The 23527-nt window shown below is 35.8% G+C and overlaps 1 protein-coding gene across 3 annotated transcripts in view; it reads left to right on the top strand.

Moving 5' to 3' along the window:
• The window catches only part of CSMD3 (CUB and Sushi multiple domains 3), a 590741-nt gene that overhangs the window by 176764 nt on the left and 390450 nt on the right, over positions 1 to 23527 (top strand). For all 3 annotated transcript variants that reach the window (XM_062491358.1, XM_062491350.1, XM_062491342.1), the window contains exon 5: positions 16987 to 17194. In XM_062491358.1, coding sequence (XP_062347342.1) covers positions 16987 to 17194 — 208 coding nt within the window. The remainder of the gene's footprint in view (positions 1 to 16986; positions 17195 to 23527) is intronic.

Below are 23527 nucleotides of genomic sequence, written 5' to 3'. Positions count from 1 at the left end.
GGGGTCGATGCCAATTCATTATACACTGTGTCATTCCTTCCTCCTCATGAGCAAAATACTCATACTCCTCCTCTGCTCCAGGGTAAGGTCCCTCCCATGGGCCAGAATCCTCAAAAAACTTCTCCAGACTGAATCATCCACACAGGCTGAAGTTCTTAATGAACTGCTCCATCACAGGTCTCTTCCATGGGGTGCAGTTCTTCAGGAACAGACTGCTCCAGTGTGGGACAACCCATAGATATGGGACCTCATAGACCATGGAGTCACAAGCCGTAACAGTGAATCTGCTCCAGCGTGGGCTTCTGTCTCTATGGGGCCACAGATTCTGCCAGGTGCCTACTTTAGTACAGGGTTCCCATGCGGCCAAGTTTCCTTCAGGTGCATCCACCTGCTCCAGTATGACATCATCCAGAGGCTGCAGTGTGAATATCGTTGGCTCCACTGTGGACTTCCATGAGGTCCAGCCTGCCTGATCTTCTCCACGGATTGTAGGGGAGAGCTGCTGTGGTGTCTGAAGTACTTTCTTGCACTCTTTTTTCACTCACCTTGGTGTGTGCAGGGCCATTTCCCTCGTGGACTCATACCTGTCTCCAGCTAAAATTGCAGTTTTTATGCCTTTTTTGAATACATTATTCCAAAGGTGCTATCACTGTCACTGATGGGCTCATCCTTGGCCAGCTGGGTCCATCTTGTAGCCAGCAGTCATTGGCTCTATCAGATAGGGGAGAAGATTCCAGGAGCTTCTCGCCCCTGTAGCCACCCCTGTAGCCCACCTTGTTCTAAAATCTTGTCATTCAGAGCCTTTACACTCATACTGGACTTTTAATATGGTGTACTGTAAAAGTGTCTATTTCTCATAAAAGGTTATGAAAGAGCCTAAGGTGACTAGCTCGAGTACAGAAGTCTAGTGTGCATGTATATGAAAAGTTAGGTGAGATTTCCAGTTCCATATGTTAAGTGGATCCTGGAAGAGCAAAGTGAAAGAAATTGCTGAAAAAACCCATCTTGAAGTACCAGACTATGAATAAGAACTATGAGAGAGAAGACAAGATACAGCATGCAACATGATTCTGAGAAATAGAACTAGCAATTTTGAAATTGTTCATGGGAAAAAAAAATCACACATTTCAAAGATGGGACAGAAGATAAAAAAATAAGAAAAGTACAGTGATTATAGGGTATTGTTAAAGGATGAAACAAGAAAATCAAACCGGGGGGAATGGAGAGGGTGTGCAAAGGGATAGAGATATATATACAACTGGAAACAAAATTTTCCAGGGCAAAAACAAGATCTATGTTTCTTTGAATGCATATGAATCTGTTTTGAAAAAAGGAAAAAAAAAAAAACAAAAAAACAAAAATAAAACCCCAAACTTTTGAATATTAACTAGTCTGTATTTTATTTTCTCTTTTTTCTTTCCTTGTCAAACAACATATGACTTTGGAGACTGCTAGTCTTCATTTATCAGTACCCACTGTACTGTGTTCTGCCAAAAATGGTACATTTCCCTTTTCTGAATTAAGATAAAATGTTTTACTATGTCAGGAAGACAAACATGAACATTATCTTGACCACAAATTAACAGACTGAATGGCAAGTAATCTAATTGCATCAAAGAGGCATGGGAAAAATTCATTCATTATAGCATAGTATTTTCTCAAAAAGAAACTAAAAAAACCCCAAAAAGATAAACTTCATAAATCTGCTGCATTTTTAATTAATATTATATATTTGTTAAAAAATCTAACAATAATCTTATACATTTTTCATATGTGTACTTCAAATAATATTCATAAAGATATTAGTACTGAGTACATTGTTTATACATATTGTAAAAACTCATTTATTAATAAAGTACCTAAATATATATCTTTATATAAACACTATAATGAAGTGACCTGCTATATGTATCTATGGTCTTGTGCTATTATTTTTGAGATAATTTACTTTAGTCATAATTCTGAAATTATATACCACAGGCTGAGAACCGTACCTTTTATTTTCTATGAGTTTTAATATTTTAAAAGTGTAACTTTCTGATCTTAATTTTTAATAATTTCTGCAGAATTCTAGGGAATTTCTGCATTAGAGAGTAGGAAGTAAATAGAACATGGCTTCAAAAACAGTAGTAATTTTTGTAGACCTTCAGAAGGAGACTGCTAAAAGAAAGCTAGAGAGAGACTTTCCACAAGGGAGTGTAGTGGTAGAAAAATAGGGGATGGCATTAAGCTGAAGGAGGATAGGCTTAGATGAGGTGCTAGGAACAAATTCTTTACTGTGGGAATGGTGAGGCACTGCAACAGATTGCCCAGAGAAGCTGTGGATGTCCGGTCCCTGGAGGTGTACAAGCCCAGGTTGGATGGGGCCCTGAGTAACCTGGTCTAGTGGAAGGTGTCCCTGCTCATGGCAAAGGTGTTGGGTCTAGATTATCTTTAAGATCTCTTCAAACCCAACCACTCTAATATTCTGTGATTGATCCTCATTTAGCTGAGGTTATTATAGATGCAGAGAAATATAATCACTTGTAGAATATACTCCTGTCTAGAATATATAAAACAAAGTCATTAACAGAGTCAGAAGTATCAAGGTTTTTTACTTTTTTTAACATTTGAAATCTAAGGTAAGAAAATTGCTTAGCTATCTTCAGACTCTTATCTAGTCCTTCAAAAACAAGCAAAGGAAAAAAAAACAAGGTCAAAGTTCTAATTTTCTGTGGTGGTCAGCTGTAACAAAAATATTGGCTTTCTAGTGCTTTCCCTTCTGTGAATTTTCATTGTCTAATAGTATAATTGTATTTACAGTGTGTGAATTCTGCAATGGGATTATTAATTTACATCTATCTAGTTGCCCATTTTCATGAAAATTTCAGCGTGCTTTTCAGAATGTGTCATTACTGCTAAATTTGCTAAACGCTCAGCTATAGATTCAAGAGGTGCTAGAGAAAGAAGAAGATGAACTGAAGTTCTTAGTGATTGTATAGTAAATACAGCATCAAGTTTCAACAGTTCAGTTCGAGGCTTCTTTTGCATTTTGCTGTACAAGTAATCATATGTTCTGTGCTCTCCCAAGCATAATGTTTAATTTATGCGACAATAATTTATGCTGTTGTTGAATTATTTAACTTTCAGGTATTCTATGCTATAATGTAAGGAATGTGTTTTTCTTTGATTCTAACTGTTACACTGTCATCATGATGAAAATAGCATGTTATGCATTTTATTACTCTATTATTACATTGTGTGCTTTGGGAGTTGTCACTTGATGCAAATACTTCGGCAGCCAATTAATTTTATGAGGTTCCGCAGCCAATTTGTATATTCTTGTTGATTTTCTTCCCTATTTCTTCACTGAAGGTGCCCAGATACATAAATAGTATTTGTGTTGTGCCAGCATGACATTAAAAGCCAACTTATTTTAGAATTGATCTTTTAAAATTATTTTGATAGAAATTTAGTCTGCTGAACTCAGGTTTTTTCCTCATGTGTCTCTAAATACCTTCCTTTACTGAATAAAAATATTGCTTTAGTAAATCCTGTGTAATGCCATTGGTCCAAGTGGAATTGCAAATCTATCCATCAGTACACATACCATCACACCATCTTCATAAATAATGTGTGTGATCTGCCAAGTATTGGATGAGAAGTGTTGCAACAATATGTATGAATTTGTCCACATGCATTTATCAGGGTGCTGAGTCTTGAAAACATACCCTTGACAGCCATGAACATATAATGGGCAGGTCAGTAGTTAGTACATACTGGTGCTTATCTTACCTTGCAAGTTTTTTACGTGGATGTCTTCTATGAGCACCTACAAACATCCTTGTCCCTTTGGTGAATCACTCACATACTTCTCAAAGCCCCTTGTCTATTGTGTCTCTCTGTGATGATACAACACCACAAAAAATGCTTAGGTTCTACTGGTTATGCTGTTACATTGGCTACACAGTTCCAGTGCATTTATTTTTGAGAGTCAAGGTAAGCAAATATTAATTGTATCTTGATTAATGCACCTCAATTTATGCACATAATAGACCTCAGCTCAAGCTACAGCAGTCAGAATATGAAGCTGGTTATATTGAGATAAGATGTTCATACTGATTCCCTTTTGATATTTATTTAATCTAGGCACTTTGATAGCATGATTCCATTGTAATATGATATTTCATTTTCAACATGCTACCAATAAATACTTATCACAAATAATATCAGGATATAGATTATAATTGCCTTTATCAAGAGAGCAGTTGGATAGCAACCATATGTATTCAGCTTTCTTTTAAATAACCTGGAAATATTTTAAATATATTAAGATAGAGTGTACTTCACAAGAATTTATAAAACAAAATACTTTCATTCTTGTATTTTGAAGGTGTCCCTGCCAGTGTTAGAGGAGTTACAACCAGATGGTGATTAAGGCCCCTTCCAACTGAAACAATTACTTGGTTCTATATCGTGCTAGAGGGTTAATAAGAGAATAAAGGAGGAATATGGCAAAAAAGAGAACCTTTTTCAGAATTCAGAATTCTGATTTCAGCAAGGTGGTCTACTACAAGACAAGAGATCTGTCATCAGGGACCTCTGAATTTTACTTGCAAGATTGCTGCCTTTCTGAATACTTGCTCTTCAACTCATCTCTGTCTCATTTTGGGAAGTGTCTGTAACAGCTGTAGTCATACAGAGTGCCATGAGTCTTAATATCAACAAACATATTGCAACATCCTTTTTTGAAAACAGCACTATAAAGATGTATGTTTGTATGATGTATGTATTATTTATGATTAGCTCAGTTCTGCTATCATTGCTTTTTTTCACAAGCACATTATTACAAGTTTTGGCATATGTTTAAGTCATAGCAATTGAATCTTTGAAATTTTCAATAGGTAAGAGCAAGCTAATGAAAATAAAATATGAACAGTTGGGCTATGATTCCAATCACTTTTTAAATCTGAACTAGTAAAATAGACACCAGCCTGAGATCTTAAGTTGACTATTAGACATGCACTGTGATTTTCCAGGAAAAAATCTATAATGACTTCTGGCATGCATCTTTAATGCTTTGGATTTCTATCATAAACCAGGATGGTTCCAAAGATGCCGTGAATACTTTTTGACTCAATGATGTGTGAAATAAGAAGGATGTATATTTTAGGCCTCAGTGGCTGTAAAGGCAAGACTTTTTAAAAGAACTCTTCTGTATAACTTTTTTTTATTAATGTTGAAGGGTAAAAAAGCACAGATATCAAAAACTGTGGATGTGGATGTGGATGTATTCACTGTGAAATTTGTCATGGGGGGAAAGGAATACCGAAAAATGTACTTGCCAGAACTCAATATTTTAAGTAGAAGATCAGAGGAAATAGATGTGTCAGGGTAAACCTTTTACCTTACTCGCACTGATGTACACTGTGATCACCACTCCAGAGTGGATGTTGGATACATTTCCAGCAGACCTTGACAGGCAAGGGTCTTTATAGGAAATCAGATCAGTCCACAACAGCCCACATTATGCACCTTTCCACTCTTTTCTGGTATTGTTCTGACAGTTGTTGATCTGTGGATAGAGTCAAGACTCATGACACTCAATTTGTGTTTTGAGTATCCTGGTTTCCATGACTTTCCACAGCCTGCACTGTACTCAGTTCTTAACCTGGGAGAGGGCACAATATTCCCAGAATCACAGAAACAGTTTGGAAGGGACCTCTGAATATAATCTCATTCAAGTCCCTGTCCACAGCCTCCCTCCCTCACCCCCCTCCCCACCAATAGCAAGGACATGTAGGGGTGAGTGATCAGAGCCATGTCCAGCTGAGTTTTGAGTATCTGCAGGATAGAGACCCCACAGCCTCCCTGAACAGCCAGATTGAATGTTCAATCAACCTTAAACTGGGAAGAAAAATATGTTTGAACTGTATTCTATTTCAGTTTGTGCCAAATTTTCTCATTATTGCTCTTGGTGCGATTGAGAAGAGTCTGTCTCCATCTTCTTTACTTCTCTGTCAAGTATGAGCACTGATGATTCCCCTTGAACCTTCCAGGCTGAATATGCATTCCCTCAGACTCCCTGGAATGTCTGCAGCTCCAGCCCCTGAGTAATTTGTGACTCTTTGTTGGACTCTCTCTGTCCATGTCTCTCATACTAGGGAGCCATCACTGGACACAGTACTCCAGGTCTCTGTCTGGACTTTGTGCTACTTCTTGCATTTCACCACCCTTCATGCATTTCACCTCCCAGCTCTTCAGTCACTTTTCAACACACATCACAGACTCATCATCTACCCCATACTTTATCAGTTTGTCTGTGAGTGTTACTGGCTAAAGCGAAAAAGAAATATTCAACTTCTACTTGAAAAACATTGTTCATCACTCAAGCAGAACACTGAAACTCCTATTTCTAAATGCTTATGTGGTGTAAAAATCTTTTCCTTCTAGTTCTGATTTTAGTTTTCTAAATTTGAATGTCTCTGTGAACTTTTCAAATGCAAGCAGACTTAATTTAAGTTTGATAAATTTTGGCAAATAAGATAACAGAGCTGCCAAAGCAGTCATAAATTGGCTGAGAAAATGTCTTCAGAAGAGGTTAAGTCCTGCTCCTCTTTTCTGGTGAAGCAGTAGTCACATTTCACATTCAGGAGTGCTGAATTCTAAAGTCTCTGCATAATTAAGCAACTACAGAAATCTTGACTCTGAGATCTTGAAAACATTTTGTCATCATTTAGGCATTTTGTGATGTAATAAAACAGAAATTCTTGTAGAAATGTAACATTACAGAAGTAAAGAGATCAAAAATATACCACAGAAATCGTGCTGCTTCTTTTGCACAGGTAAGAATACACCCTGTTGTTTGGAGGCTTTACAAAAATAAGCACATGGAATTCCACATTTTAGGAAAAAAAATTGATGAAAATTTACATTTTTCTTCAGCTCATAAAAGTAAATTATTTTAAGCTCCATGCTCCTTTTAATCTAGTTGTCCTTAGGCCAGAAGGTTCAAAGAACTAGACAATGACAGTTATGATAGCCTCTTACCCCTCTAAAGTCCTGTACTGAATGTGATATAGAAAATTAATATGAGATGTTGCTTGAGAGTTTAGATACTGAAGTGGTCTCATTCCAACAGTTTTAAAGCTAAGATAAAAATAACTGAAGATATATGCATTGAAATCCATTCTCCACTGAATGGTGAAAAAAAAAACCCAAGAAAAAACAGTGCACCCGTTCTGAGGAAAAAAAAAACAAACAATACAACAACTTTTAATCAGGTCTAGGGAGCTGAAAATAAACCAAAGGAAGTATTCTTTTCCCGCTGGTCTGGTTCTAAGTGTTCTATTTATATGCAGGAAAAATTTAAAAAGTAATAAGTGTTCAAAAAATATGAGTTCTTCACTGTTTTTTTTTTCAATTTGCTTGGATGTTATTTTTCTTTTCTATCTCTAAGCTATCATAGGAATATTATATTGAATGATAGGAGAACTTATTTGGCGACCACAAGAGGATATCAAATCTAACACATCTCTCAAGTCTGACTTTAAAGGCAGTTATATTTTCTCTGGGTCTTAATGCAGCTCACTTTTTAAAATTTTCAAGGCTGTAAGTTCCACAGCATCTCCAGGCAAACATAAGCTCCCAAGACATAACCTCCATCACCATGGTCTTCTTGACCAGCTACAGGGGAACTTCTGCACCTGTAGCCTATAGTACCTTCTTCTTCACTGGACTTGCTGTCTTCAGGTTTGCATCTCTCATTTTTCTTACACCACCCTCTCTCTCTCTATCTTTCTCTCTCTCCCTCCTCTTTCTGCTGTTGCACAGTATTTTTCCCTTTTAAATGTGTTACCACAGAGGCACCACCAATATTGCTAAGTGCCTCGGTTTTTAGTCACTGGTGGAGCTCCATCTTGGAGCATCCTGGAACTGTCTCCATGGGGGCAGCCCCTGACATCTACAGAGGCCACTCCTGCAGCCCCCAGTACCAAAACCTTGCCACAGTAACCCTGTACAATCTTCATATCTGTAAGTTTTTTTCTTGGTGGCTTTCACATCCTACCTGCTGCGTTCTTCTCCAGAGAAGCTCCTTCAAACTAAGAGGTGTAAACTGATCCCAAAGGAAATGCAGGCAGTGTCTGTCAGACAATACTGGGTGCTCTGGTTAGGATTCAGCCTTCTTCCTGACTCTACCGCCAAGTTATTTTCACAGAACAGAAACAAACTTGTTTTGTACAGTAAAATAACAACAGATAAATAAAATAAGTGCCACTTTGAATACTTAACTTGTTTGGAGTGAGTGGATGTGTGGTGTTTTGTTGCCATCTGGGTTAGAACACAACATTGTCATTATTTTATACATTTCCATAATGTTTGTTATTAATAGAATGGTGTCTCCATTACAACAATTTAATTATAATTTCTTTGTGGTTCAGAGGCACAACTGCAAAACCAGGTGCAAAAATCAGCCACTGCCAAGTTCATACTTTGATGTAGTTTCTCCATTGAAAAATAAAAAAATCCCAACAAAATCCATGAGATTTCTAGTAATTTCTAAAATCTCAAGTATTATGTTATTTATCATCTTCCACATTTTTCATTCTTGATTTAAAGAAAAGAAAAAATTTCAAGGCAAAATTGCATTTATAAATCACAATAAAAAACATAGTAAAAATCTTGTTGGTAATAAAAATAACGAGAAAGAAAAAATAGTTGAATTTCAAGTTGATTAATTAATATATTTACTTCTGGGGTGGTATTTTTTTCCTTTTCTTTGTTGAAGCAATCAATTTAAGTACTTTTTGCTTTCCTCTGTATTCCATTTGTAATGAATTTACTCATGCCTTCTGCCCCTCAGTGTCTTAAACAGTAAATATCAGGATTGAGAACCATGAAATCTAAACAAGTATCTTAACACTGCAGAAGTTTTAAGCTTTATTGTTTCACAAAAGAAAGAAACAGTTTGATCATCCAGAAATATTTATAATTTTTTTCTGTTGGCCTATCTAAATATTTTAATTTAAATTATCTTCATTTGTAAGCAATAAAAGCACTAATCCTTTCCCAAAGTTATTTTTTCTGTGAGAAAAAGATGTAATTTGTTGTTGTTGGAAGACAGCCATAAAGGTATGGGTGACTGATACATAGACTGGTTATTTTTGTTAAAATAATGTTATGAGTTAACACATCAATTTCCAGTCCTGGTCTACTAAAACAGATTTTTTTTCTTATTAATAATCTATGTTCATTTTTAACCAAACATATAGGTAAGAGTTCAGAGGCTGCACCCTAATTTTTCTTTTAATAAAAAGTATTGGTTTTATGTGCCAAGATTTTAGTTTTGTTTAGGTGTTTCTTCTTTATAGAATAAAGAATATAGAATGCAACCTCTGTGCACCATTTACTAGAGAACAGTTACTTTTCCTATCAGTACAGGAGAATCCAACTCTCCTAAATCGCATTCACAATATGACGTTTCCTTGGAGAAAAAAGGGGCAACTCTGAGGATATCACTGAACTTTATTTTAGGTAATATAAACATTTAGTTACAGATTCAAGATTAAAAAAAAAAAAAAGACGAAATCTTAAAACATTTAGAGAGCAGAGATTTCCTTTTCCTCTGCCTTCACTTGGGCTCGATTTCTCCCTTCCCCTTGATCCTGCCACACCTCACCTTCATCCAGCCATCGACCGGCCGCGAGGGGACAGCGCCCACGGCTGCCCTTTGTCCATCATCCTTTGCTGTGTCCTCACCTACTCTTGTCCTTCCCCGCTGCCCTTGGTGCCCACCTGGCCCCGTTGTTCCTTCCCCGCTGCCCTTGGTGCCCACCTGGCCCCGTTGTTCCTTCCCCGCTGCCCTTGGTGCCCACCTGGCCCCGTTGTTCCTTCCCCGCTGCCCTTGGTGCCCACCTGGCCCCGTTGTTCCTTCCCCGCTGCCCTTGGTGCCCACCTGGCCCCGTTGTTCCTTCCCCGCTGCCCTTGGTGCCCACCTGGCCCCGTTGTTCCTTCCCCGCTGCCCTTGGTGCCCACCTGGCCCCGTTGTTCCTTCCCTGCTGCCCTTGGTGCCCACCTGGCCCCCCTGAGCCTCACCGCAGCCAGCCCATGGTGCTGGCCGGACTGTGCTGAACCCAGGTAGTTCAGAACCATCCTCCTCACAGGTGACCCCGTGCTGCCCAAAACAGGCCTCCAGGCAGGCACAGGCTGTGAAGGTATTGTAGTGTTTTCTCCTGGCATAGGTAGCTTTTGTGGTTCTATCTCAAAGGTGGTAGGTGGGAAGGCAATTTATTCAGTTTAACTTACGTTCAAGCACCGTTTAATCTCCTCACCTCTATAGATACAGATGCATTACTTGATTTTTAAATTTTGTGCTGGCTGTCAAAACGGTATAAATTTTACTGATATACAGCACAAAGTGAGAGATATGAAGATGTGAATCATGTCAATTTATAGTCATCACTGGGTTTATTTGGAATTTAAGATCTGTGAGTTTCACAAATCAATACAGAAAATAGGACTTCCATTTGTCCTCAAGAACAGTTTTATGTCCCTCTACTCAAAAGCTGGATGAACTTTATGTAAGTCAAAGATGAGAAATCTTCAGCAAAGCTATCCTGGAAGATTTTCAGTTGATAGATGTTTTGCAATCTTTATATTTCAATTTCTCAAATCTGTAAGGCTATTCTTGTGCATAAATTATGAGGAAAGGCTAATAATTTTCATTGCTATAGATTTTTTAAAAAAGGCAACATATAAATGTTTCTTGGATATTATCTAACTTGCATTGTATTTATAGTTTTTATAATGTATGAGTATATCATATAAAATAAATATATGTATTACACTACAGACACTGTTCTCTATCCTGTACAGACCCAGTCTTTTATTCTCGGACTCTAAACATTATATTACTGAGACTAAATTGAAAAGCTATTTTTTTATTTAGTGGAGCAAGATCTTGCTAACCTAGTGAGCAGGTCTTTGACCCAGGTCCACTGGGTTTTTGTGGTTGGTTAGCAAAGCTTGAAGGTTTATTGAGGAACAGAGGATCAGGCTGAGTACACACAGAACAGACTGATAAGGGATTTTCTTGCTCTCTTTTTGGTGAAGTGGGGTGACCAGAAACAGCTCTCAAGTGTCAATATGCAAACAAATGAGGCATGGGAAGCCCAAGAATTGCAACTTCACATGTGATCAGAGACCAATGACGTTATTAAAATCACAGTTGGCCCTGCTCGAGTTCTGCAATAGACATGTACAGACTCTCCAAGAAAAGTGGTCAGGAAACAAAAGGAATATCTCAGTTTTAAAGACAGGTATCTGCTAGGAAAGGCAGGAGCCTCCTTTGGATTGGGAAATGTAAACCCCACCCTCTAAATTATTATAATTTTGAAATTAAGGGGCTCTCAGGCAAAGATATGAGGATAGGAATAACAGTTCTTAACTAATATGTATAACAAAGCAAACAAAAACTACAACAGCTATTGAATTAATAGAAAACAGAACCAGGAACCCCATGACAGCCTTCTTGGCCAAGATGGTGAAGGATGGAGGAGAGACTTTGCTTCACAAAGCCCTGGGGCAGTCAATCACAGTGCCTTTGCAGGACTCTGAAGAGCACTAAGCTGGAACAACAGGAATGAGCAAAATATTTCAGGCTGGTGGACAAGATACATCAGAAACTCCACTACAGTAGCTGGAATTGCTGGACATCCTGGCAGGGCAGGGGATAGGGGGCTACAGTGCAGACAAACCCAGAGCAGTGCCAAAGGAGTGGCAGGGGTGGGGCAGCGATGGCTGGCTCTGAGAAGAAGAAGAAGAAGAAGAAGAAGAAGAAGAAGAAGAAGAAGAAGAAGAAGAAGAAGAACAACAACAACAACAACAACAACAACAACAACAACAACAACAACAACAGCAAGAACAGCAAGAACAGCAAGAACAGCAAGAACAAGAACAAGAACAACAAGAAGAACAAGAAGAACAAGAACAAGAAGAAGAAAAACAAGAAGAAGAACAAGAAGAAGAACAAGAAGAAGAACAAGAAGAAGAAGAACAAGAACAAGGAGAAAAAGAAAAAAGAAAAAAGAAAAAGAAAAAGGAAAAGAAAAAGAAAAAGAAAAAGAAAAAGAAAAAGAAAAAGAAAAAGAAAAAGAAAAAGAAAAAGAAAAAGAAAAAGAAAAAGAAAAAGAAAAAGAAAAAGAAAAAGAAAAAGAAAAAGAAAAAGAAAAAGCTCCAGGCTGGGTTATGGTGAATTCCTTTTCCCAAGCAGCAGCAGCAGCCCTGAGGGTCCTTCCCTTTGGGAAGGGAGGGAGAGCACTAACAAATGCCCCCTGCCCTCCCTTTACCTGGGCACGGCCAACCCTTTGTTTTCTCAAGTACCCATAAGTACCAGCAGTCAGTAACTCACGGGGAAAAATTCTACTGGTGAGAAGGAACAAAAGAAAAGAAACCTAACCTCCAGCAAGGAGTAAGTATTGTTTGTGCAAAGGAGGAAGCAGAGGGAACTGGCATTGCCTATGGAGCTTCCTAAAGATATTTTTGTGCCTATGTAATCTATTACTGTGCTCATTAGCACAAACTGAATTTAACTTTTTAAGGCACTTTTCACTTCAGCCTGTATAGTTTCTACTCTGCTGATTGTAACACAGCCAATGAGGAAATAGAATAAGAAACTAAATTGAAGCTGGGTTGTTTTTTGGTGGGTTTTTTGTTTGTTTATGTTTTGTTTTTTTTTTTGTGAAGGCATGGATGTGTAGAAAATTTAGCTGTTTAGTTCTATAAATATCTAGATAGTTTTATAAATATCTAGATAGATAAGATGATGAGGTACATTGTGTAGCAGATTAAAACTTGATCTACCATGCAATCTCATTTAATTCTCAATGAAATCCACAAATTTGCATGTCCTATAAATCACTGATGACATTGCCTGTCTTTGATCACCCATTTTACTGAAATTTAAAGTTCAGTATTTATGTAGCATCATGGTGAATATCACTGAAATATACAAGAATAAGAAGAAAATTAAAAAATATATAACTAGAGAAATATATTTCCAAAATTTATTATGAAAAATGAGCAGTGAGCAGCAAGAGGAAGAAAAAAGGGATAAAATTTTATAAAATCATATTTCACTGGAGATTATTTGAACATGTACACATTTCACTAATTTTTTTTGTTGTTGTTTTAATGGGCATTTACTCATAAGATTGTAAATGGAAAAAAGAAGAGAGAAAATAACTGCAGGTATCTATGAACATAAATAGAAAAAATCTATGCCTACAAAAAGAAAAACAAAAACCAAACCCCCAAAATATTACTTTCATAATCATCACTCATCACAGTATCAGTGATACTCCCTCTGCACAAGGGCTCTTATGCATATTCAAACAGAGATCTTAATTTGAATTCATAATACCTTGAAAAGCTTTTTAATGCCAAGTCCCCTCTTGCATATCACTTTGAAAAATCTTCCCCTTTCAGCATATGGTTAAGATCAGAGAAATATGTTAAGAAAAATGGCATCTTGGCAGTAAGTGCATATTTTGCATTTATGCCTTCACATCACATTTGCAAGATTGTTATTGGATAGAATTTCTCAGTGCATGAAAAAATCAATTTAATTTGAAAGCATGGAGTATTAATTTTAAAAGTAGATTTTAAAATATATCAGTATTAGCTATGTATTTGTAATTGAACAATGTCAGATTCTATCAAGTCTTAACTGAAGTGTTGTCTTACAATTACTCTGAATGTTTTTCTTCATATTTGATAACTGGAAATTAAAAGGACAGAGGTGCACACAATACTTTCAAGGCATCTAAGTGCTTAACCACTGCTTAGCTATTACATTTTGATTGCAGTGATCATAGTGTATTTTGTGTGGGAACATGCAGCACACACATATACAACCTAAACTGCATCCTTAAACCCTCTTGATAACCAGCAAACAGATAAATACCTTCTCATTAACTACCATCTTCCATCCTTTTGCAGAGAGATATTTTCCCATTTCATGGACTTCACCCACCCCTCCAGATGTTCGAAAATAGGCCACGATTTGGGATCCATTCATCAGGATGGGTGCTTATGGCAGGAGAACAGCACATTCGATGATTGGGCACCAACATCAGTCACATCCCGATCACTGCCACACTGTCTTTGCTTCTCACAAAATTCACTCTTCATTGGTTGACGTTTTTCCTGCTGTTTTGCACCCTGCAACATAAAACTTGCAGCATAGTTTATTTTTTTTCTCCAAGATTAAATGTCCTTGAGGCACACACTGGATTTCCCCATCCTGCTGCTTTAGCACCAGGTATACTGTGGTCCTTGAGCAAAGACAACCCCACGAGTGGGCTTGTCTTTTGAAATGGGAAAAGGGGGTTAGGCACTTAAATGTCCTTGAAGACTCCTACCTTGGTAGTTCGTTAGAGGTAATTCAGAAAGTTACAGAAAGGCAGGGAAAGAGATTATCGTGGATCTGTACCAAAATCACAGCAAAGCTTATTTTTTCCTCTCTTCCTTGTTCACAGCTCCTTATGGGGCTTGTTGTCCATTGATGAAGATTGGCCACTGTTACTCTTCCTAAATGTTCCTGCGCCAGTTATTCTTTTACTTGCAACATTTCATAGCTGAAGTCTAAGAAATTATGCTGCTTCAATTGTGATAGAAATAGGGGTGCTAAAAGCAGGTTGCACAAGATACAATTACTACATTTTCTTTTATTTGTCAGGGTCTTCTTCGCTATGAAGTTAATGACAGAACTCCTGTCAACAGTGTTTGTCAGTTTACTTGAAGATCAAATCTTCTTTTACACTGTCTTCACAACTTAAGGCACCAAACATTTGCATAGGCATAATGCTTTTCAGCCTTCTCACAGATGGGAGCTTTTACCTATGGGGATCTGATTGCAAGACTTGAACCAAGAAAATGATATTGTAGGTGAAGGAAAATAACATCAGAGTACAGTAATTCTGTTATTTATTGTTCTAATGCTTCCAGTACACTAGGATGATATCCAGTGTGCTTTTGATAATATATGCAACACTCTAATGCAGATACTATTAACTGTATTTGTAGCAAATTTGCTACATGAATCAGGATAAAAACCATGATGATTTGTTGGGGCCATTTTGCTGACGGTAGCAAAATCACACTTTGGAAAAGTCTCTGAACAGCTGTGGCTCAGAATAAAGGGCACACTAAGTGGCACTGTTTATATTTTTAAACAGTGCCACACTTATTTTTTAAGTTTTGATATACTACAACAAAATTGTTATTAAACAGTTTGTTATATTTCTAGGAACTAAGATATATTTCTCTGTAATGCATTTGTGAAGAGCAAAGCATGAGTTCTGCAATATTATAGGAAAGTTTTTCTACTGTAAACTAGCAATTTGAAATTATTTTTCTGAATGTCTGTAATGCATGAAAACATTATATTCATATTATTTTTTAGATATATATTTATTATTCCTTTCACAGCATGGGACCAGAAGCTGTGATTTGATAAGGTTTCTTAGTTTTATTATATTTAGTGGACTCAAAGTGCTCTGCCTAATTAGTAAGAATAAATTTAAGGTACATTTTTACTTTTTTACTTTGTAGTTGGTTTGTTTGTTTTTTTGTTTGTTTTTTTTTTTTTTTTAATCTGGTCATGGCATAATTTAGTAGAATTTTTAAGAGACAAAAAAAAAAATTGTCTGGTATTTTAAACTCCTAAACTGCAGTAGTAAAGATTCATGACTTTTTTTCTTTCTGTTAGAAGTAAGCAATTATCTGTGTCAGAATTCTTTTGTTCTGTGATCCTATACTCCTTAAAGTTGCTTTTTTTCTATCCTTATCATTAATTTTTCATCAGCATTGACTGGGTTTTCAGACTCTGGGGCAAGTTTTATTCATGCTAGCACTCTAATGGAGCAGAAATAAAAATTGCTTCAAACATTTGGGTAATAAAATGAATAAGTAATGCAATATGGTAATTTCATTCAAGTTATTTGAAATATATTTCCATTTTTGAAAGAAAAAGAACTAAATTTCTGACTAATTTTATTAGTTCACAGAAATAATTTTAACATAAGGTCCTCAAAAATAATTTTTGAGTTATTAGGCCGATGTATACTATTAATAAAGAAGATACAGAACATCAGTCATTTGAGTATTGTTTCATCATAGAATAAGGGCTTTCAGAACTGATATTGTGAATATACAATGTTTGCCTGATATATCCAGCATAAGATCACATGCTAAAAATTAGAGTAATTTTTCAGAGTTACCATCAAAAAAAAAACAAAACATTGTCACAATTGGTCAAATAGTTTCCCAGTTATTCATATGACATGAAAAATGTTTTCCTATGGTAAAATTGTAAATATTTGATCTATTAAAACTTATTACTCTGATGTATGAAAAGTTGCATCTTAACATCTTAAGTGTGAAAGCATCTTGCATCTGGCATCAAGAAATCACTCATGAATGGCTTTGGTTTGAAAACTGATCACCTGTTTGAAAATGATTTCTCAAAAGTAAACCTAATGACTAAAAACTCAGTAAATAAAATATGACAATACAATTAGTATATAATGGGTAAGATTCTCATGCTTCTTTTCTCAGTATAATGTGATTGCTGCACATCACATGTCAGACTGTTTATGATAAGGATTAAACTCAACTTGATTTATGAAAAAATGATTAAACAAAAGAGGAGACTGCGACATTTTTGCGTGCTATTGTAAAGTGACTGAAACAAAGATAATCTAGATTTACAATTATTAATAAATAGTAGATTATAAAAAAAACATGCTGGCACAAATATAATAATCCCTAAGTAATTGTTACTTAAAGCAATTACTTTTTTAACACCTTAATTTTGGAGCAGCATTCCAAGTCAAACATGTTAAAAATCTTAAGCAATTGTTCACCTAAACAACAATGAATTTATATTCTCAGCAAAAAAGCATACATTTTTAAGGGGTGATTTTAATTTAGAGTTCTTTTTTACAGCTGAGGATGCTTGTGGAGGAACAATGAGAGGATCAAGTGGAATCATCTCGAGCCCAAACTTTCCAAATGAATATCATAATAATGCAGATTGCACATGGACAATTGTGGCAGAGCCTGGTGATACTATCTCACTCATATTTACAGATTTCCAAATGGAAGAAAAATATGATTATTTGGAAATAGAAGGTTCTGAACCACCTACAATAGGGTAAGTCAAATATTGCAATTTTAATGTGATACAAAAGAAAAAGATGATGAAATGTGAAAACACAACTTTTTTGTGAATATGTAGTCTTGCAAAAAAAAATACCCTCACAGTAATAATTGTGACTATGGAATGAATGTTGATATTCCAATTGCAACTGTAAAATGGTTTTTAAATATATTTTGAAGATGTAGCATCAAGATGAAGGGGATTGTAGACTCTGTCTATATGTCTAACCATTTAACCATTATATGTATATTTAGAAACAGAATGGAATGGAATGGACAGTTGTACTGGTAAGGATTGCTGAAGCCTTCAGAGAGTTTCATAATGTCAGAAAGTGAATGTCATGGAGGCTTTCAGCACAGAGCTGGGGCAGTTAGCATTGGCCACACCTGCTGGTCATGGATGGTCTATGAAGGAGTTTCTGTGCAGAGAACTGTCTGTGTGATGTCTAAATAATGTGAGTATGGTTGATGATACACCTAGCTAGAAATATCCAACCTGATCTGCGAGATAAAACACCCTGAGCTGAGTAGTGACAGTGCTTTTTGGCTCTGGATTTACTCCAAGCATAGGACCTTTAAGGAGAGTTTATGACTGTTTGTTAACTTAGCAGTAGTAACAATATTTTTGCTGGCCTGACTTCTGCAATTCTTAATCGCAGTGTAGATCCATTATGTAGATGATGTAACTCAAGCATAAGAAATAAAATAGAAAATAACCTCTTTCTTTGATCTTTCAAGATCAAATCCAGTTAAATAGGAAAAATAAATTGCACATTCTGTGGTTTCTGCTCTGGTAGTTTTATGGTAAAGCAGCATCACACTATTCAAGAAATATGTCGATGTGACAAATCCTTGTGTTTGTTTTATTGGTTTAAATGTGATGGTGATTCACAGAAAAGAAGTTGTATACACACCCATAAATCACAGTTGTGGTCTCCAGTAAAATCTCAATCTCTTAACTTGCTCATAAAGCTTTATGGAGGTTCTGTATGACAGACAGAGGCTTGTGAACAACACATGATACAAGTGGTTGGCTAGATACATTAAGGTCAGTAGAGTCTTGTTTTCTTCATATCAGTATAAACGCCCTCCAAATGTAACACAGACCAAATAAAATTATTTTGATTTTATAATAAGATCTAAAATTAGATAATTATATTGTTGTAAAAGCATCAAACTATGTTTCTATAAGTGTGTGTTGCTTATAAGTAATATATTTTTACTGCTTCAGGTTGTAATAAAAGTCTTTAAGTCTAAGCCTTAACAAGTAGTGTTTTATAATTTGAATTAATTTATACTGCCACCTACATAGTAAATTACCTGTATTAGAATATTAGTTAATTGCCATTGAGTTTTTCAAGATCTTAAATTAAAATCTTTTGAACTAGCTGTCAGCTAAAATAAATTTTAAATCATAATTCATAATAATTAGTGAGGTAACACCAAAAACATACAGACATTATGAATCACTTCAATAACTAAATGTGCATTTGATATTTCTTGAATGTGTTTCATTTATGAGCTTCAAGCAATGATTTCATTTTTTATTCTACAAATACAAGGCTGTATTCAAATGATATAATGAGATTACTTTATGTATGGAAATTCCCATTATCTGTTTATAAAACATAAAAATTTACAATGCTAATTTGATAACTGCTCATGTAGAGAAACAGTCTGAGAGCATATTCTTTTTTAGCTTGTCATTTATATTCCCTAAATTGGACTGATGTGTTCAACTATGAAAAATATCCCCCCATACGTTGGGGAAAATAGCTTTGGAAAGCTTGATTAACAGCAATTTGTTAATTAGATTTAGAGTGGTAATACTATATATTCCCTTAGACCATAGCTAATTTAAAACTAAACCCAGGTTCTTTAACTTTCATACAGGAAAGACCCACCTAATTTTCAAGATCAATAAAAACTTACAGGTTGATCTGGATAGTAAATATTACTATAAAATAATTTCTTAGAAAAATTGGTGCTTTATATGACTATTACACCTATTAATTAAAAAAAAAACATAAAACTTTTCTGCTGCACATCTGCTGAAAGTAAATAAGATCTAGTGAAATGTTCCTTCTTGTCTACCATAAACCAAACTGTGCCAAACCAATTCATAAATTGACAGCTGTTCTTCCTCCATATTTAGAGAGCTTTGTTGTTAATTAGCATTTTCTGACTTAATCCCATTTTACTAGTGCTGTGAAAGAACAAAATGATAAACAGAACCTATAAGAAATATTAGTGAAGAATATGCTAACTAGTGGTAATTAAAGTGAGAGTGAGCAGGCAGATAATATCTGTTATGGAAAACAATATTATATGGGGGTGGGGTTTTTTTGGTGAGGAAAATGCAGTTATCCATGCTAGGTATGTACAAGGTCACTTTCATTGCCAGCTCAGTTACAACAAAAATAAGCCTGTAGCAGTCATTTAAAAATTAAGTGTACTGTTTATGACAATTAACCTTCAACAGACACATGCATTAATAAAACAGATTCTCCGTCAGATCTTTTTAACAAAGTGGTTATTTTATTTATCCAGTGCCTGAACAGGTTAGATTGATTTTCAATCAATGAACTTGATTAAATAATGCTCATATCAAAGGCTACAGAGAAAAACCTCTGCCTGGCATAAATCTGGCAGCACAGGGATAGCAAATCATGCCTTGATAGTACAAGTACCAATGAAAGTAATACGATGTTGAAGGAATAAAAGCAAAACAGATAAAGCAAGAAACAGAGGTTCTCATAAGAAAGTATTAAATTAGGAAGAAAAAAAATCCCACCTCTGTCCAGCATTTATTTTCTTGAAAAATCACTTCAAATTAGAAAGTGACAGGTATAATAGTCTCTTTTTTCAGTAATAAAGACTGTTGAAACTTCTTTAGGTAATTATTATCGTTTTCTCACTAATACATAGTTTTTAAATCTGTGTTTAATGCTCAGAGGAAGGACTCAGAAAGGTAAGGTTTATGAGTAGTAAGATTTTAATAATTATGCTAAGAGCCCCAGATGAGAAAGTTTGCAATCTGATAACAGTTGAATTTAAATTTAAATAATAGTACCAAAAGTGATACTGCTTATCCTAGGAAAAATAATTTCAGAAGAATGTTGTGGTCGTAGCCAAATAGCTAGAAAATTTTATTCAATTAATAGAGCAAACAAAGTCCAGGTATAAAAGCCTCCTGTAACTATCAGAGTATTTGTTTACTGATAGTGGATATAATTAATTTTTTATTGGATTTAGTTGCCACAAAAACCAAACAAACAAACAAACAAAAAAAACCCCAAAACAAACAAACAAAAAAAGCAAATAAAAAAACCCAAACAAATGAAAAAAAAGGAGGTCACTGCAAAAAGCAGCTAAGTTTTGGAGTGCCTAAATCATTTCCTTCTAAAACAGGGAGCAGAAGGCAACAGAGATAATGCTTAGCTGTGGAACAGGGAGAATAGAAAATCAGGAATAGGAGGAATACCAATGTTAAAAATATGGTTTAAGCCTGTGATAATCTGTCCATTGTGTGTTATCATTTTTATCTTTTTCTGAAGGACTGAGAACAAAAATGAAATTCTTTGCTTTCTTGGAAACAAAAGCTTTCCATAGAAACCAGGTATTTCTATCCTTTGCTGTTTGCTTCTGTGGATTAATTTTTTTGCTTGGTGATTCAGCGTTTCACCTGTGGCGTTCCCATGAGGTCGTTTGGAGCCCATCAATAAACACAATGCATTCTGTAATGTATGGGGTTCAGGCACAATTGTAGTGTTTAGGAGGGGAATTTGTGACAGTAACTGTGGAGGTTAATGACACACGTTTTTCATTGTTCTATTGTGTGATTCTATCTGGCAATCATCATCTGAAAAGGACTTTGAAACTGGCTTTACATCTGGTAGTCTCAAAATTATTGCTGGAATATGAGAAAGATTTGAATCTAAGAGAGGGATAAGATATCAAATCATATTTTTCACAGTAGAGGGGAGGCTTCTCTTATGTTACTTTGTGTTATTTGCTCTTGTACGTTTCTGAAGAAATAGAAGACTCTTCCATAGTGAGGACCCTGTTTTGATGGGGGTTTCAGCAGTCGTTTCTCAGGTTGTAGTTCAAAGTGCAGTCACAAACATGCCTCAAACTTTGCAGGCAGAATAGGCACCTATAAACATGAGTTACATGATGAAAATCTGACACTTATGGGTAGAGAACTTAAAGTCTGTGCTTCTTATAAGAGTTACTTTGTGGCATTTAGATTCAGTGCTTAGTGAAAGGAGAACGTGACTTCAAGAAATTGTCATATCCATGGAAATACAAATCAACCACAAGTGTAAATCCAGAGTTTAGTCCTGGAATTCAATATGCTATGTATGTGTCCACATAACCAGGTTGTAAGGGAACAAAAGACAGAATGATAAACCTTTAAAGCAGGATAGCTCAGCATGGAAGGGAACTCAGGAGCTGACTTGTCCAATCTACTGCTGAAAGCAGACTCAGCTCCCAGGTGAGGCAAGGTTGCTCAGTCCTTTATCCAAACAACCTCTGTGGACCACCTTCTTAATTTCCTGACTGTCCTCATGGGAGGAAAAGGTTTTCCATTTTTCCCTAATTCAGAAATCATTGTTTTCAGTCAGAATCAGCACAAAATAATTTATCATTAGCAATTATCTCTTTGAGATATTTCCTGTGTTCCCTTTCTTCCTTATGGGTAGGCAGTGGTATGACATTTCTCCTGAGCAGGTGGGCTGATATGGCCAATCCTAGCTCATGAGTTGAAGATTTCCTTCCTCAGGCTCAAGCTGTCCCATTCATCTTACAGGGACACATACATGACCAACCACATGATTTGTCCTGTCTTCTTCTAGAATCCTAAATGCTAAAGTTTATCTGGCACATGTGATTTATAACTATATAATGGACTCAAGCCTCAGTGAGAAGACTACCTGTTAAATTCCAGCATGTACTTGTGTCAGATGGAAGCACAGAATCCTCTTGGTTCATTCTGGTACAAATGAACACTTTACATGGCCATTGTGATGCCAATTTTGAAAAAAATAAACAGGTTTTTTTTCTTACCCTTTTACAGTAGGTAAACTGAAAGGCAGAAACTTCACAGTTATTTGATTTCCTTTATATTTTTATACTGTATCCTTAATTTAATGCATTCTTGCGATGCTAAGAATTATTTTATTTTGATTAAAATACACAACATCAGGAAGACAATATTTGGTTGTTGTTGTTGCAAAAGTGGTTAAAAGCACTTCTTTTGAGGAAACTTTTCTGAAGGTGCTCCTTATATCTTCCCTTTCCTATGTTCAGGAGTACTGCACAAAGAAACATTTGTAAGAAACATTTTCTGAAATTGCATGTTTTCATTTTTCTGATAGTACTTGCTAATACGCATGAAGTTATTCTCCTCTGGAGTCAAAGGGATATTTGCCAGCAGTTATCAAATTGGATGAGCTCTTTATGTATATTTTTCTCAACAGAGATAGGATTATATCATTTCACAAAGTCTAATCAACATTCAGAAACAAACTGAAAAACAGTTCTCTTGAATCTTGATATGCAAGAACAGTACCCTGGTTTTCCCACATCCATCTTAGATAAAGATTTACTGACATCTGCTTTTGTGCTTCTATGGGTCACTTTAATCCTCCTTTGATGAAACAGCCCAGAGTGCTTCCAGTGTGGTTTATTTGTAACTCTGCTGTGTAGAAACTTTAGCTAGACTTTGTAGAAAATTTAGGTAAATAATAGTCTAAACCTGGGGGATTTTTTGTTAATGAATACTTAAACAGTGTAACGAAAAGAAACAAAAGTAGCAAAGAAAATCAGAAGTCTCTTACTGTAGATTTGGGAAATAAAATAGAGGTAGGAAGCTGGCTTGATGATTTAACAGGGAGCACTTTGAGTGTGCTTACTCCAGCAGAATACTGCACTTGTTTTGATGTGGTCATTCTCTATATTCTCAGGATGGCAATTGCTGGAGTAGTAAAGGAGACATTTCTCTTGTCTTGACTGAAACACCAGTGACTGAGCTCGTAAGTTTTATGCTGCGTGAACTGTATGGTGAGGAAAGTGTATTAGGATAGCATAAATCTCAAACCAAAGCAGGGAAGAAACATCACAACCAACCCAAACCCCAAAAAACAACTAAACTGGAAAACGTAATTTTTCATTTGTCATTCCAGAATAATTAAAACTTTATATTTTTCTCCTCATATGTTCGGAGTCCTTGCCATGTCTACTTTATTCAGCAAAATAAGTGGTATGCTTTGGGAGAACAGTGATCCCTAAATAAATAATCCCAAATCACTTTCATTTCTAGATT

The sequence above is a fragment of the Cinclus cinclus genome, chromosome 1, assembly GCF_963662255.1.
Source record: "Cinclus cinclus chromosome 1, bCinCin1.1, whole genome shotgun sequence".
In the NCBI taxonomy this organism is placed as follows: domain Eukaryota; kingdom Metazoa; phylum Chordata; class Aves; order Passeriformes; family Cinclidae; genus Cinclus; species Cinclus cinclus.
The sequence above is the reverse complement of the archived record's forward strand: the minus strand, read 5'-3'. Positions and strand labels throughout refer to the sequence as shown.